The 14,746-nt window shown below is 39.2% G+C and overlaps 1 protein-coding gene across 2 annotated transcripts in view; it reads left to right on the top strand.

The window, feature by feature from the left end:
- LOC109039665 (uncharacterized) overlaps positions 1-14,746 on the top strand; it is a 206,515-nt gene that overhangs the window by 185,868 nt on the left and 5,901 nt on the right. Inside the window, exon 3 of one of the 2 annotated variants that reach the window (XM_019055259.2) lies at positions 1,248-1,418. In XM_019055259.2, coding sequence (XP_018910804.1) covers positions 1,248-1,418 — 171 coding nt within the window. The remainder of the gene's footprint in view (positions 1-1,247; positions 1,419-14,746) is intronic. The other variant, XM_019055260.2, reaches the window with a different exon arrangement.

Below are 14,746 nucleotides of genomic sequence, written 5' to 3'. Positions count from 1 at the left end.
AGACATTTTCTTTTTACTTTTCTCTCTTTTGGAACTATACTTTTAACGTTCAATTTTCAAATTTTCAAAGAACAATCCTCAAAGCCGGTCTAAAAATCCTCGCATAAAATTCTTGTTAAGGTGTTGACAAAAATCACACACGTGTTCTTTTTAAGTTTTCCTTTATTTTAAATAGGTTTCTGCACTTTTGGGGGTGAGTCTCGATATGATCCTTGCGCCATTGGAGTAATATACCACTTTACATTAGGCTATGCTAGGCGAAGGTACCCTCTCAGACAGCTCCGTGAACGGCTTTTAGGAAGAATGTACGGTTTTTTTTTTCATTGATAAATTAATGAATACTCTATGAACTGAAGAGGATCTCTTAACTAATGAACTTTGCCCTCAAAAACATGAGTGGAAGGTTGAATAATGAGCATGGAAGCCAGGATCTTGGACAAGATGAGCAGGCGAAGATATCAAAGGTGAGCTTGGAGTCCGATCTCTTGGACGCAATTCTACATTATATTATATTACGATTTTGGAAGATATTTGGACCGCGTTAAACCGAAAGGAACCAAGCCACATGAGCTATTGCCAAAAATCGGGCGATTTAATTTTTTACATGAAAACGATAGTGCGGATTTTTGTGCAAATTTCAATGAATTTTCTCCACAATATAAAGCAAATTCTTCAAAATTTTCAAAAGAATCTGCACAAACGTTCTCTCGTAAAAAATCAAACTTCCCTGTTAAATTTGGCAATAGCTCATGTGGCTTGGTTTCTTTCTGTTTAACGCGGTCCATTTTTTGGCTCGAACATTCCTCAATAATTGATATGGAGGATAAACGTTCGATTTCTCCAAAATCACTCACCTATACTGCCGTGCTAAAGAAGAACGCCTTATGAGCCATCAAGCGTTGCCAAATTTCCTTCGACAAATGACGAAGATTCAAGAAAATTTGTGAATATTCCTCTCCCGATTTTTCAGAGAATTTCGTTCGTAATTAGATCCAAAAAGTCTGAAAATTTCAAGGAAAAATATTCAAAACTTTCTTCAAAAATATATATTACCTAAGAGGAAATTTGGCAACATTCGCATGTTCATACGGCGTTTTTCCTTGGCACGGCAGTATAATGGTCGAATTTGATGTACCTACATCGATTGTATCCAGAACGGATGGCGCCATATCTGAGAATTCACGCTGATATCTGTGACGCTTAAGCAGAATATTTGGATCTTAGACTTCTGCTTGACTCAAAAACAGTCTCATCTGTTTCAGCCTCGAGCCTCGCAGCGCCGCAGGGCCAGCCTCAGGCAGGAGCGCCCCTGGGGGCAACCACCGGGACCTCGGTTAAAGTCAATCGGAGGACCTTCAGGGACTGGAGGAGAGGAGATCCCACTTTGGTCAGAAACCTCGGCAATAGAGATTCCTTAGGTAAGATCAAACACTGGGAAAAAAACACATTGGATCTATAGTCCAGACTCTTAAAAACATCGACAAGAAAAAATACTCTTGATTCAAACGGATTCTTGCTTAAATCAAGAACCAAGCCTTTTAATTTGAGCGGATTTCCTTTGGATTTAGGGAAAAATCTGATTGATTCAAGAGTATTTTTTCTTGTCAATGTTTTCAAGAGTCTGGACTCTAGATCCAATGTGTTTTTTTTTTTTTTTTTTTTTTTTTCCAGTGAACCACATGAATGCGTCATCACTAACAACTAGACCGTCGCACAGTGGATCGAGTCAATGGAGGAGATCGGACAAGATTTGGAAACTTTAAAAGCTCATAACTCCGTTCATGCAGCAATTTAAGATTATGAAAGTGGTTCTGTTGTTTTCCTCGTAAAATTTCCTTCCAGAAACACCACTTAAAATTTGAAATGTGTGGAATTAAACATTAAAATTTGCAATTTTTGTCATAAATTTCATGTCCGACCTCTCTAATTGACTCGATCCACTGTGCGTCGCGTCTTTAATGTATATTCAAAGGAAGTCGGAGTGGATCAGTTATTGGCAGAATGCGACCATTTGGAGGGGAGGGGGGCAGGAATCTGCCCGATGAAAAATTTTCTTTTTATTTGAATCACATCATAATCGTCTCATTCTAATCGACAAAACATATATAATCGCACAAAGCACTTCGACGGTGTTAGTCCGCAATCATATCTCGTTTGCGATGTCTGAAAGTCTCCGCCTCTATGTTATTTTTTTAAAGGAGAACGAATTGACGTCATTCCGTGAAGTTTTTTTCAGAATGTTCTTCGCTCAGAGAAGAAAAATCACGGCAGTTTTAAAGAATTGCCGTTGAGCAGTTTTCCGATTAAAAGATAAAGTATAACAGGGAGTCTGCGATGTCGCAAACCGAGTTATGTAATCGCCGACTTATACACCGTCGGTTTATGATTAAATCGGTGGTGGGTCAATATGGTAATTGGTCATCGTGTCATTGGTCAACTGTCTCTCCGCTCCGTCCCAAGTGATTTTCCCTTTTCAAATGGATCAAAAGACGGATTCGGATTCATACATTAATTTATGACATCTCGCTATCATAAGTACGCGTAGAATACAATCGATACAGTAAAAATTTCAAACATAGACTTCTACCTCTGAATGAGTTATTAGCGTTTTTAGTGTGAATGTCAATCACTTACCATCAGAGTTTGAAACTGAAGAAACTGGTGTCCTAGCAAGACAAAAAACAAGATGAATTCTGCCCCAGGCATGACTGTTTTAAGTGTTTATCACTGCTCCAAGCTTCAGTGACACCAGACTGATGAAAATTGATACTTTTATTAACCTCTCATTTATTTTAGTACTTATTTAAAGAGAAAGTAAAAGAAGAATTTTATCAAACAAAAATCAAACCGTCTGCAGTTTTCAAACTGAAATTCTCACTCAAACTTTGTCTGCCTTGACACGATTCGTCTGGTTCATAGAACGATTACCTCTCGCTTCCTCTCTGCGCCTGTATTGTTGAATCGCTATCGAATGGCCTTGATATCGATCGATAGTTTTCCTAAAATAGGGCTGTATCGATCAATGTTATTCGATAGCGATTCAACCACCGACCCTACTGGTGAACCAACAAGTGAATTTTTCTCGGCATTTCAGAGGAAAAAACCCACTAAAACATCTGTCGTATGACTTCTAATTATTCTGTAGTTATTCTCTTTAAAACGAGAGCGCGAGGATTTTTTTAAAAGTAATAATCCATGCACTATACGATTGAAAAACATTTAACTCTGCATGCAACAAAAAAGTATTACTCTATAGGTGATTCTGGGGGGGGGGGGGGATCATATTTCCAAGAAAACTTCGTTGCAGCTGGATCATACCTCATTATTCATCCAACCCATTTTTATCGAAATTTTGCGTCGTAAAAATTTCAAATGATCCTGAAGTTATCATGTTCTAAAACTCCGTGGAAGATCGCACCCAAGTAGAGTCGAATATCAGCCAACCTTCCCGATTAGCATACATTTGGTATAATATAATGAAAGAAGGAAATAAAATAATTCTTTGTTTCGCACGGCATTTCTAAAATCGCCGGCACCGTGATGAAATTTATTCCGGCGCAATTAACACACACTGAAATTAGTCAAATGCTCAATTTGACTCAAAAAGACTTCCGTCTCTTGTCATGCCGAAAATTTTAATTCTAGGTGGCGGTAGCCACCCCGGCCCAATCCTAAAAAACTCCCCCTAAAAAATGACGACAAAAAAAAAAAAAAAAAAAAAAAAAAAAGACGGGTGGCTGCTGCCTAACTAGATTTACACGAAACAACGCGACCGGGCTTTTCTGCACGGTTTGCGGTCCATTAAGCTCTCCTACTAATTAAGTCGGAGAGTAAACCCCAAAAACCCTATAATATTTGGGTAGAGTATGTACATGAACAAGTATCATCGTCAAAAGGAGGATCAGTCCTTCTCGAAATCGTCATTGAAAGATAGACTGAAAGATATTCACACGTGAGTGAACAACTTAACAACTTTCAAGCAATGCCATATTCTTTGTTGGTTCCTGATAGAAGGCCTTACAAACTTCTGAACCATAGCGTATTATTGCGAATATTATGTGCCTCCTACTTACAATGCTTCTTTCTTAACAACTTCATGGATGTGGCAAGACCGGGTCGGTCACCCATGCCAAAATGTCGGGGCATACCAATGTATCTATTTTCCCTCCTTTTTTTGTACGTGCCGGCCGGCCCATTCCTTTTTTTTTCTTCGAATTTTTTTTCAATTTTATGACGATTTTTGTTTTTTATCTCTTTAAAGAAAAAAAATTCATTACATGTCTCATATAGACCTCTTTGACATCTAAACAAGGACGTACACTAAGGGTCAAGTAATGATCAGTGTCTCCTCAGCGATGAGTCGGAAGGTTTCGAAAAAATTATTGATCAGAGATGGGCATATTTCAGAGGAAATTGGGCCGTTTTGATATCATTTCCTTTTAAATGATGAATCCAAACGGTACTGCCATCATATTTTTTGGGTGCCTGATTTTTTTTTTTTTTTTTTTTTTTGTAATTAGTGAAATTTTTTGGATTGGGCCGAAATTTTGTACAAAAATCATATTTTTGTTTTTTTGGAAGGTTGTCAAGTACAAGAAACGCTAAATTCTCGTCTTTCTATGTGTGTGCCGTGTCATGTGAAATTTTGATGCGAAAATGTATTGTGATTTTTGATCTCTCGCCCTGCCTAGTGGTCTAGTGCCATTTTGCGCGGCGTTTCCATCAGAGGCGGATCCAGCAATTTGGCAACACCGGATTTCCTCCATTTAAACCTATGCTAAATAATCGATTCTTGTGGGAGCACCCGGCCCCTCCAAGAATCGATATATTTTCATGTGTTTAAATGGAGAAAAGACAATGTTGCCAATTTGCCGGATCCGCCGATGATTTTCATTCATTTTATCAATACTATCAATAGAACGTATTTATGCCAAAAGAACGTATGTGCTTAAGGATTGCGTGCAACATAGTTCTTTTTATCATAAGTATGTCCAATAGAGACCACGAGCGGCAAAATTGCAAGGTAGCAGGATGAAAAAAGTTTATATTTCAGATCAGGATTAACTGCAGCCCTACTCTCAGAGGAATTAGCCGCCGAGAAACGCAATGAACAGGGCTATTTATTGTAGCCGGAGCAATTTATCAATTTCCACCCGTTTGGCACCGCGGCTGCACGAGTGGAAGGGGCTGACGTAGTTTTTCTGGGAAATACTTTAAAATTTAAAACCCCGTTCCCCCGCCATTTTGCATTTTTAATCCCGACGGCAGCGAAGCAATGGCCAACAAAGCCCCGCCTGTGTTCTCCGCACCTCAAACCACAAAAGCGAATAATGATCTCTCGTTTACCGGCAAAATTGCTCAATTCGTCCGAAAATCAAAAACGCTTCAGTGGAAACGAGACGCAATAGCTCACTACAGATTGGCTTTCTCGGATGCATCTCCGTTTTTGAAAATTTTTAATTTGATCAGATCTCAATTTTCAATTCATTCACTTGCAATTATTGCGACATGATTTTGATTTGAAGAATAATACGGAACACTGGAAAAAAAACACATTGGATCAAGAGTCCAGACTCTTAAAAACATCGACAAGAAAAAGTACTCTTGATTCAATCAGAATCTAGCTTAAATCTAGTACCAAGCCTCTTAATTTAAGCGGATTTCGTTTTGATTCAAGCAAAAATCCGATTGAATCGAGAGTATTTTTTCTTGTCAATGTTTTCAAGAGACTGGACTCTGGATCCAAAGTGGGTTTTTTTCCAATGAAAGATCGGATGGAATACCACAGTAAGCCTACCCAAGTAGCAAAGGTCCCAATAAATTGCAATCGCATGGTAAAATTGTTGCTATTGTTACGGAGTGTCGTGCTTGTTGTCTATTCACTGATTGAAGGAGCCCCTCTTATTGATATTTATATTGCAATCAAACTCAGAAGAGTTGCAATTTTTGTACGTTGCGAATTGCCTGACTTCCTGACACATCGAACGGTTTTTTTTTTTTTTTTCATTTTAAAAGAGGCATTTATTAACCAAATGATGTAGAAATATTGCAATTCCACGGTGAAAAATTGCAACTTTATTGCATGAACTTGCAAAATTATTCAAATACAATCGCAACATTCCAAAGCCGCGTATCGATGGGCACAGAGGCGGATCTAGCAATTCGGCAACACCGGATTCCCTCCATTTAAACCTATGGAAATATATCGATTCTTGGTGGGGCCAGGTGCTCCGACAAGAATCGATTATGTAGCATAGGTTTAAATGGAGGGAATCCGGCGTTGCCAAATTGCTGGTTCCGCCTCTGGATGGGCATTTCGACAATGAAACTCCAAAACCACCTATCTCGTTCGCCGTGTTACAAAATCTCCGCTCCCTTTTTATATTTTATGAAGGGGAACAAATCATCATTATTCCTTGACGTTTCCAGAACTCTCTTCGCGCAGAGAGGGAAATGATAAGAGGTCTGAAACGTCACAAACCGAGATACGTGGTTTGGGGGATTCACCTTGTGAGATTTTCTTTGTACCCTATACAGAGACAAGAGACCCTTCACTCGTATCTCGGCTATGGTGGAAGCCTTTACTTTCGGGAGTTCAGCATTCTACTATTGACTTACCTACACGGTTGATGTTTAACAACGTGTTGGCAGTTTCATTATGCAAACAAGCCGAAGTTTGGGAAACATGTTTGGCTCATGACGTCATCCGAAGCTCATCATCCACCATGTACGTAGGTCAACAGCCGAAAAAAGAACGATGACTGTTGCTCCCTTATAATTGCGTCCGTAAGGAAGTGTTGAATCCGCGAGAGTAAAAGCTTCCACCTGTCGCCAAGAGACCAGTGGGTTGCGCTGGTCTCAGTGTTTTTCTTTTGTGTTTTGATGCTTGATTCTTGAAGGTTAGCTAAAGATAATCATATTTGTCCAAATCGCAACTTTCTACGCTCAATATTAGCCGAGATATCGCCCTTTGAAAAGTCGGGTTTTTGACGTCCTCAGCCGTTCAGCCGAGTTTCACGGTGAGTAACCAGTGCTAATGTGTGTTTCTCTGATTGATGACAGCAAGGTGGAAGAAACCAAGAGTGTCACTACCGCGGTGGATGACGTAAAAAACCCGACTTTTCAAGGGGCGATACCTCGGTTAATATTGAACGTAGAAAGTTGCAGTTTGGACAGATCTCATTAGTTTCAAGTTATCTACAAGAACCAAGCATCAAAACACGATTCTGTGACCAGCGCAACTGGCCCATCACTATTGGAGTTGTGGATCCGTTATCTTTGTGAGGGTGTCCACAAGATTTTAGCTGTATTAATGCCCTGCGTTTTATGTTCTTTTACTCATCGCCGTAATGCAATAATGCATAGATATCACATACACGTAGATATTATACAAACAGCGGAGTAATTCCAGACGAAAACCTTGAAGTCCCTCCGTAATGCGCTCCGTGAGATTATGTGGCGTGTCTTGGCAACATATGAACAGAGCGCAGAGGAAACAAAGGCAATGATTAATTATGTGCGTGCAGAGAAAGGGGCGTTTATTTGAGCAAAAGAAAAGCGCCTCGCGCCCCAAAAGCCGGGACCCCTGGATTTGTCGACATGAATCGTATTTACGTATCGTTGGTAAGTAGGGGGACGGGGCTTTGTCGCTCTGCAAGACTCCCTAGTCGTTACAAATGGAGCTTTTTGCCAACGCTTCTAATTTCTGCTCGTCGTTCCGAAAACGAAGAAACGTAACTCACTTCCAAGGGTGTAAAATCAACTCAAATCAGTCGAATTTTTACGGAAGTATGACTTTTCGATTTCTGTCGAATATTTTGCTGATTTTTCCGTGCCATTTGAAAAAAAATCGGGTTCATGACATTTTGTCAACGATTGTTTATCCGCGCACCTTTTTTGTCCAGTAGTTTACGCCCGCACGTGAAGTAAGCAACAGTGACTTGGTCCAAGCGTTATATTTTAGTCGGTATGTAAAATTATATTGACAATAAGGAAATGAGAAATTGAGAGAGAAGGGTGTGTTCTTATGGTTGCTCATTTTCTAAATGAAATGTTATATCACTTTCTCCTTTTGAATAATCTATTTAAATTGTCATTGGTGAACATTTGGTTTTCTTTCTATCCTTAAAATATTCGATGTGCTGCAATATACCTTATATATAGGTACTTTTTTTCTTTTTTTAATTTTTTCTTTACGAAATTATTACTTGATTTTGAAAACATTTATATTTTTAAAACGTGACAAATATTTGTAAAACCTTTTCCAAGCGACATTAATCTCAGTAAGCCGCAGTTGTGCCGACAGAGACTGCAAAAATGAATAAAAGAACACAAAAAAACCAAGAAGCACGCAATCTTTAGTTTAAACCCATTTGTACATCAATTTGTTGATCTGAGTCAAATACGTCAAATTTTGAGCCGTTGGTTGCGCGTACACCTATCTGCAGCACATTAAAAGCACAAAATTTAAAAGCAAAAATTAAAGTGCTTTGGAAAATCATTAAAGTTGACACGGAAACACCAATATTTAAAAAACACACATTATATTATTCTCCTTTGATAAATTGATTTATATTTTTCCCCCATCAATTTAAATGAGAATAATCAATGCAGAGTGTGGAAACATTTCAAAATCATGAGTTGAAAAACGCTGACTATGCGAGTATAAATTTTAAAGCCTAACAGAGCGGAGCGGCGCGTCGCCCGAAAATATGTATGTATAAAATTGAAGGCATTATGACTGGCCTCTCTCAACTTATATTCGTCTGTAACGATAAACAATGAGACGCGCTCGCTACGGCGCCTTGATACAACTATACAACCTCGACGGATGTCCGTATTGCGTTCAAAAAATTGAAGGCGTTTTGACTTCCTACGCATAATACCTGTAGTTGATTCGATCGACAAACGCGTTGGTCGGCGGTGACGGGGACTTGATGCAACTATTTAAGCTTGTTGGATGTCCGTATCGGTCCTACTAAAGTGCGAAACCATGTATCTCCATTGCGGTGTTTCAAAATTTCCGTTCTTAATTCATCTCTTCCATGAGAAACAATCCAAATTTACGACCTTAAAGTTTGAACCAAATCTTCTGCTATCGAATACGAAAAATCATGGAGAATTTCAGTTTTATGTTGACCAGCTTCTCGAAAGAAAAATAAAATTTCTAAGGAAGTCTGCAACGTCGCAAATGGAGAAACGTCGTCTCTCATTTCGCCCGAAAATATGTATGTATAAAATTGAAGGCATTATGACTGGCCTCTCTCAACTTATATTCGTCTGTAACGATAAACAATGGGACGCGCTTGCTACGGCGCCTTGATACATCTATACAACCTCGACGGATGTCCGTATTGCGTTCAAAAAATTGAAGGCGTTTTGACTTCCTACGCATAATACCTGTAGTTGATTCGATCGGCAAACGCGTTGGTCGGTGCACACTGTGGTATTGGGCCTGAAAAGCTGGCCAAAACCATTTATCACCGGATATTGCCGAGTTTTAAAAATATTTTACAATCAGTCCTTCTTCTTAAGTGATAATATTCACTATTTAACCACCTAACACGTCATATGACAATTTGCTGAGAGTTTAAAGCGGATGGAAGAAGCCCTCCAAAAAGCCTTTAAAAGGACGAAAGTATCTGACTAAAGGGGTGCATTTAGACGAGTTTCTCCTTCACCTATGGTCCACTTTTCGAAATAAGGACTCTCTATGACCTCATTAATGGTTTTTTTTAAGAAACAGCGTAAGTCACTTCAAAATTTTTGAGCAACAGCCGATCTCTCACATTGAGGAGTACTTGTACATTTCTCAAAAAAAATTAATATGAATCATTCTAGATATTAGATTTTTGACAGTTTTGAATCAAAATTAGTGCAAGGATGAAAATGCCGGGACCTTTATATGATGATTTGAGAATAACTTATAAGATGAAAATGAGTTTTATCATAATAAGATAACCATTGTAAGGACAGAAAGCACCTGTGAAAATGATTCATTTTGATGGGCTCTTTCCTAACCCATGGTCCACATCTCGAAGTGAGGGCACTCCATTACCTTTGAAAATTCCTTTTTTAATATAAAACAGCGTAAGTCACTGCGAAATTTGTAACAAAATCACACATCTCACTTATTGAGGGGCAATTGTATTCTTTCTCAAAATTTAGGTTTTGAATCATTCTAGATATTTAAGTGTTAACAGTTTTGATGTAAATTGTAATAATACCTACGTGAGTATCATGCAGAAGGTATTTTCTATAAAAATTCGTGAGTAGTATATATACTCTGACCGCAGAAAATAGAAGTTGATAATAGTGGAGGATTTAATTTTAATGATGTCCCTTTACAATCTGCTGGCTGAGGAAAAATCGTAAAATAACTTTTACGAGGCTTCGAAAGGTGCCTCTCAGCGTAATTTTATGGTGCCAGAGGGTCACTTTTGAAGCCCCACCCCATGGCCGCATGGCATCAAATTTGTCTGTCAAAGTAAAACATGGCATAAATATGTCTATACTCAAGGGTAATGCACGAGAAGATGGTTAGATAACGGATTAAACACTTTTGCAAGACTTTAAAGTGACCCTCTCATCCGCTTTCGAATTATTTTTTTATTCCTCTTTCGGGGGCGCAGGGGCTAGAGAAACAGGTTGCGTGACCAAACATCACCCAACTCGGTAGTAAATGGGTCAGAGCTGTTGGAAAAATACAATTTCAGTTGTTATTATCGACATAATTTTTCTCATTCATGTTTGTGAAAATCTCTCAAAAGTCCATCTTTAAGGTCAAAAATTTCAATTTCCTCAGTTTTCCTCAGTCTGTCACCCATGAATCCTGAAAATACCCACTTTGGACTATAATATTCCGCCTTAAACCGCTTGAGCGCAGTTGAGCGCAAAAAGAAATCGGACTCTGAATTTCGAAAAAAACGTTTACTTTTACATCACTTTTCAACCTCCTGTGAAAATCACTAAAAAAGAAATTTCAAAAATACTGTTGTTAGTTGTGTAGAATATACCCCTAAAAATGTGTTGCATATCGCCGAACTTCCCTTTTATGGCCGCGTAATTGAAGTAAACTGATCGACGAGTAGCGCGCCGAAACATATGAAAATAATCGCTGAGAAATAGGTAACTTCGAGGTCTCTTCGCGGGATATTGAGCCTCTCGAAAAATGGCACATACATGTCTACTAGGGTAAAAAACAGTGTAGATTTTGAATATTACATTGGTTTTCCAAAAAAAAAGAAACTTAAAATTGAGGTTTTGGCCAGATTTTTCGGTCAAATACCACAGTGTGCGGCGTGCTGCCAGCGCGAGAGGCTCACTGGCGCCTACAAACCTAAGCGGATACTTCACGAATTGCACAATGCGTGAAGTATCCGCTTAGGTTTGTAGGCGTTAATGCGCGTTTCCCGCCCGCCGTGCGGCGGCGCCTGAAGCAACTATTTCACAACAGAGGTGTTGTACAGTATTATACGAAATTCAACGTACTAAGAATGACAGGCATCCTTTAAAAGTACAGATCTTTCCTCGCAAAATAAATCAAGATACTTATCGTACACTGGAAAAATCTAAGAGCCTTTAGCTGAGGCAAAAATAGAGGTTCATCCGGTTCAGGTATGAAAAGGTGGGAAAATCTTGAAAGATTATTAAGTCCTATTACACCAAAGAGGTGTAGAGAGTTTTAGTGAATTTTGTCTAATGGAATTGACGCTCCCCCATTTTTACCAAAACTCTCAATTATTTTTCTCCGTTGGACCAAATAGACAAAACAAAAAAAAACAAGCAAACCCCCATTCTTCCAAGACATTTAACATTTCCATCCAAAAACGTCGTGAGCAATTGTCGTTTGTATTTACACTTGGGCCAATTAACTTTGGGTCTCAACTGTCACGTGGACCGAAACTCCCGTGCCGAAAAAACGCGTGGACGTAAATTACTCGAAAAAACAGGTGCGCGGACAAAAAATCGTTGACGAAATGTCCTATCACCGAAAAATCAGTGAAGTTTTCAGTGAGGAACGGCCAAAGTACAAGCTAAAAATTAATTTAATTGCGATTAGAAATTGTGTAACGTTGAAACGTATAGTTATGTTCTTATGTCCAGGGTACTAAGAGTTCTGCCGTGTTGAGGAATGACTGAATGAGTCGCCCGAAAATTAGGAATGAGAACGCGTATGAGCCCTCGGACGTTGTCATATGCAGTTTGATAGAACTCAAATGTTTCGGGGAACTTGAGAATATGTTTCTCCCAATTTTTCAGAGAATTTTGATCCGTCATTTGATCTCAAGAATCTGAAGATCTCAAGGAAAATACTTGAAACTTTCCCCGAAATAAATATTTGTAACACGAAATTTGACAACACTCGAATGTTCTTAGGGCGTTCTCCCTAAGCACGGCAGTGCCATGATACTGTCGCATTGCCCGTGAGAGTTTATAACTTTAATGTTACCTTGCGAAACATGCAGGGAGTAGAATATTCCCTTACTCTGCCTAATTTCCTATCGCATCGTATGCTTGCTACCTTCCATCGTTAAGAGAAAACATCGGGGGTCCCTGAAATGGCAGAAATGGAAACCCATTCTTAAAACTCTATATTGATCACACAAAGAATAAGTTCCATTTTGATAGAGACGGGGCGTTCAAAAAGTAAGTACTGCACTGTAGTTCTGTCGACAGGCAGTCTGGCGGTCCTGAAAAAATCCTAGATATCCCGAGAGGGATTTCAGAACGGAATATATTTATTTATAAAGTTTGTGTTGTTTCGAGGGCGAGAGTTGTCTCCATGCAAAATGACTTTATTTCGACAATCAAAGCGTTATGCACATAAATGTTTCAGCAACATTTCTACACCGTTACGTTTGCACGCATGCAGGGGCGAATTTTGGATTTTTGGGCCTGTATGCGCAGTCTGTGCTGCGGGCCCCTTTAAATGCGTGCCTCTTGGGGGGGAAGAGGGGTTGGTGAAGAGCTTCCCCAGCAGAGGGAGCAGGTACAGCGTGTGAGAAGCAGAAGCCATCAGGAAGGCCTCCCCTGGGAAAAATTGAAATTTTAACCCCGCCTTAACTCAATTTGAGTCATTTTTGGTATGTATTATAAAAAAATATAAGGAGAGAGGGCAACCTAAATATTTAACCACAAGGGTATGAAAACAAGGGAAAAGATTATGTTCGTGAAAATTTTGAGGTTATAAGTTAAGCATAGAAGGAAATAAAAAAGATTTGTATTGCGGGCCCTATACGCATACATGGTATAAATCTGACCCTATACTTACTGTCTCACGAGGTTCCTATAATATTCCAACAACATTCCATCGTATTTTTGGCAATGTTCGGATAACGCTATTTTCTCACTTTTTATACACGTAGGCTAACTTCAACCGTAAGTTTGGTTTTTAATTATTTTAGAATATTGCCAAAGTTTGAAACAGTATTGCTGACCAGGCTCGCCAGGTCATACGACGATTGACGGGAATATTTACTGGTGATATTTTCAAGCAACTTGTGCGATTAAAGACTTATCATCAATAACGGCTAAATGCCAAAAAGTTGATTTGGAGTTCTAAATATTTTTAATTCTAAAAACTGCCGCAGAACACAGCACTAACGGTACTATCCAACTTTATACGTACACTGAAGTGTTTGCAGCATTCTTGACCTGCTGGGCAGCATGTTGTCCTGATTCATTGAGGAAGATACGAAGTCTAACTCAATTTTTTATTTTTTGGACCTTGGCTCGTCATTGAAGAGCAAACTTCAATGAAATCTTCTCAACCACTATCAATAAACGTCTGTATAGGATAGGTACTATCATTAAATACCACTATTTTATATTGAGCAAATATTATATTTTTGGTTCACCGATTAATTTTTTTTATTTAGAAAAAATAAAAAAAGCGAGAAATTAATTACATTTTCTATCTGAAAACGTTTTAGTGGGTGTGTGTGGCACTGCAGCAGGTTCTTTTTTTCAACAACGCCCTCGGTACAAGCGAACCATTCAAATGACGACACATTTCGCGCCATATCCACCGCGCACATCTACCGCGCAGCGGGCGGGAAGTCTCAGAACTAGAAGCGCGCAAAATTCAAAATGACGCGTGGTCCTCGAACGAGCGTCTACCCCACCCCCCTCCCCTCACACGTTCCTAGCGGCTAGAATAGAGGCGGACTGGTAGATCGGAACACTGTGAATTTTATCCTCAACTACCCTTGCGGCTAAATCTGTAGGGTGGCCTTATTATCTTCTTTTTCCTCATAACATGTATCGAAAATGCCTCGCAGCGAAAAATCAGTATCTGAAAGTCGGTGAGAACGAAAACACACCAACTCGGAAATTTTTAAACGCTTCATTCTCTGTCATCAAACATGGTGTATCGATTTCAACTTGGTGCTTTAAAAAGTCTCTAAGTACTCAATCTTTGGCACCAAAAAGGTTTTCCTTTAATTAACTCTTCGCCCGCTGCGCATTTTTAGGTGTTTCCTGAACAATTTTTACTTTCTCGCTCCCCTCGGGTAGAGAGAAAGTATTGTCATCCTCCAAGAAAAAAAAAAAGGAAAAAAAGTAGAAATTTCATCATTTCTGGACGTTTTAAGGTCCCAGGAGTCAAAATAACCATACTTGAAAAAATGTGTGTCCGTCCGTCCGATGTCCCCCAAATCTGTGTGCAGGGATATCTCGTCACCTTCCAGGCAAAGTATCACAAGCGCCATGCGACGTTTAAAAATTTCCGCCGCCATTTTATTTC

This window comes from Bemisia tabaci, chromosome 2 (assembly GCF_918797505.1).
Source record: "Bemisia tabaci chromosome 2, PGI_BMITA_v3".
NCBI lineage: Eukaryota > Metazoa > Arthropoda > Insecta > Hemiptera > Aleyrodidae > Bemisia > Bemisia tabaci.
This window is presented reverse-complemented; position numbering and strand designations above follow the sequence as displayed.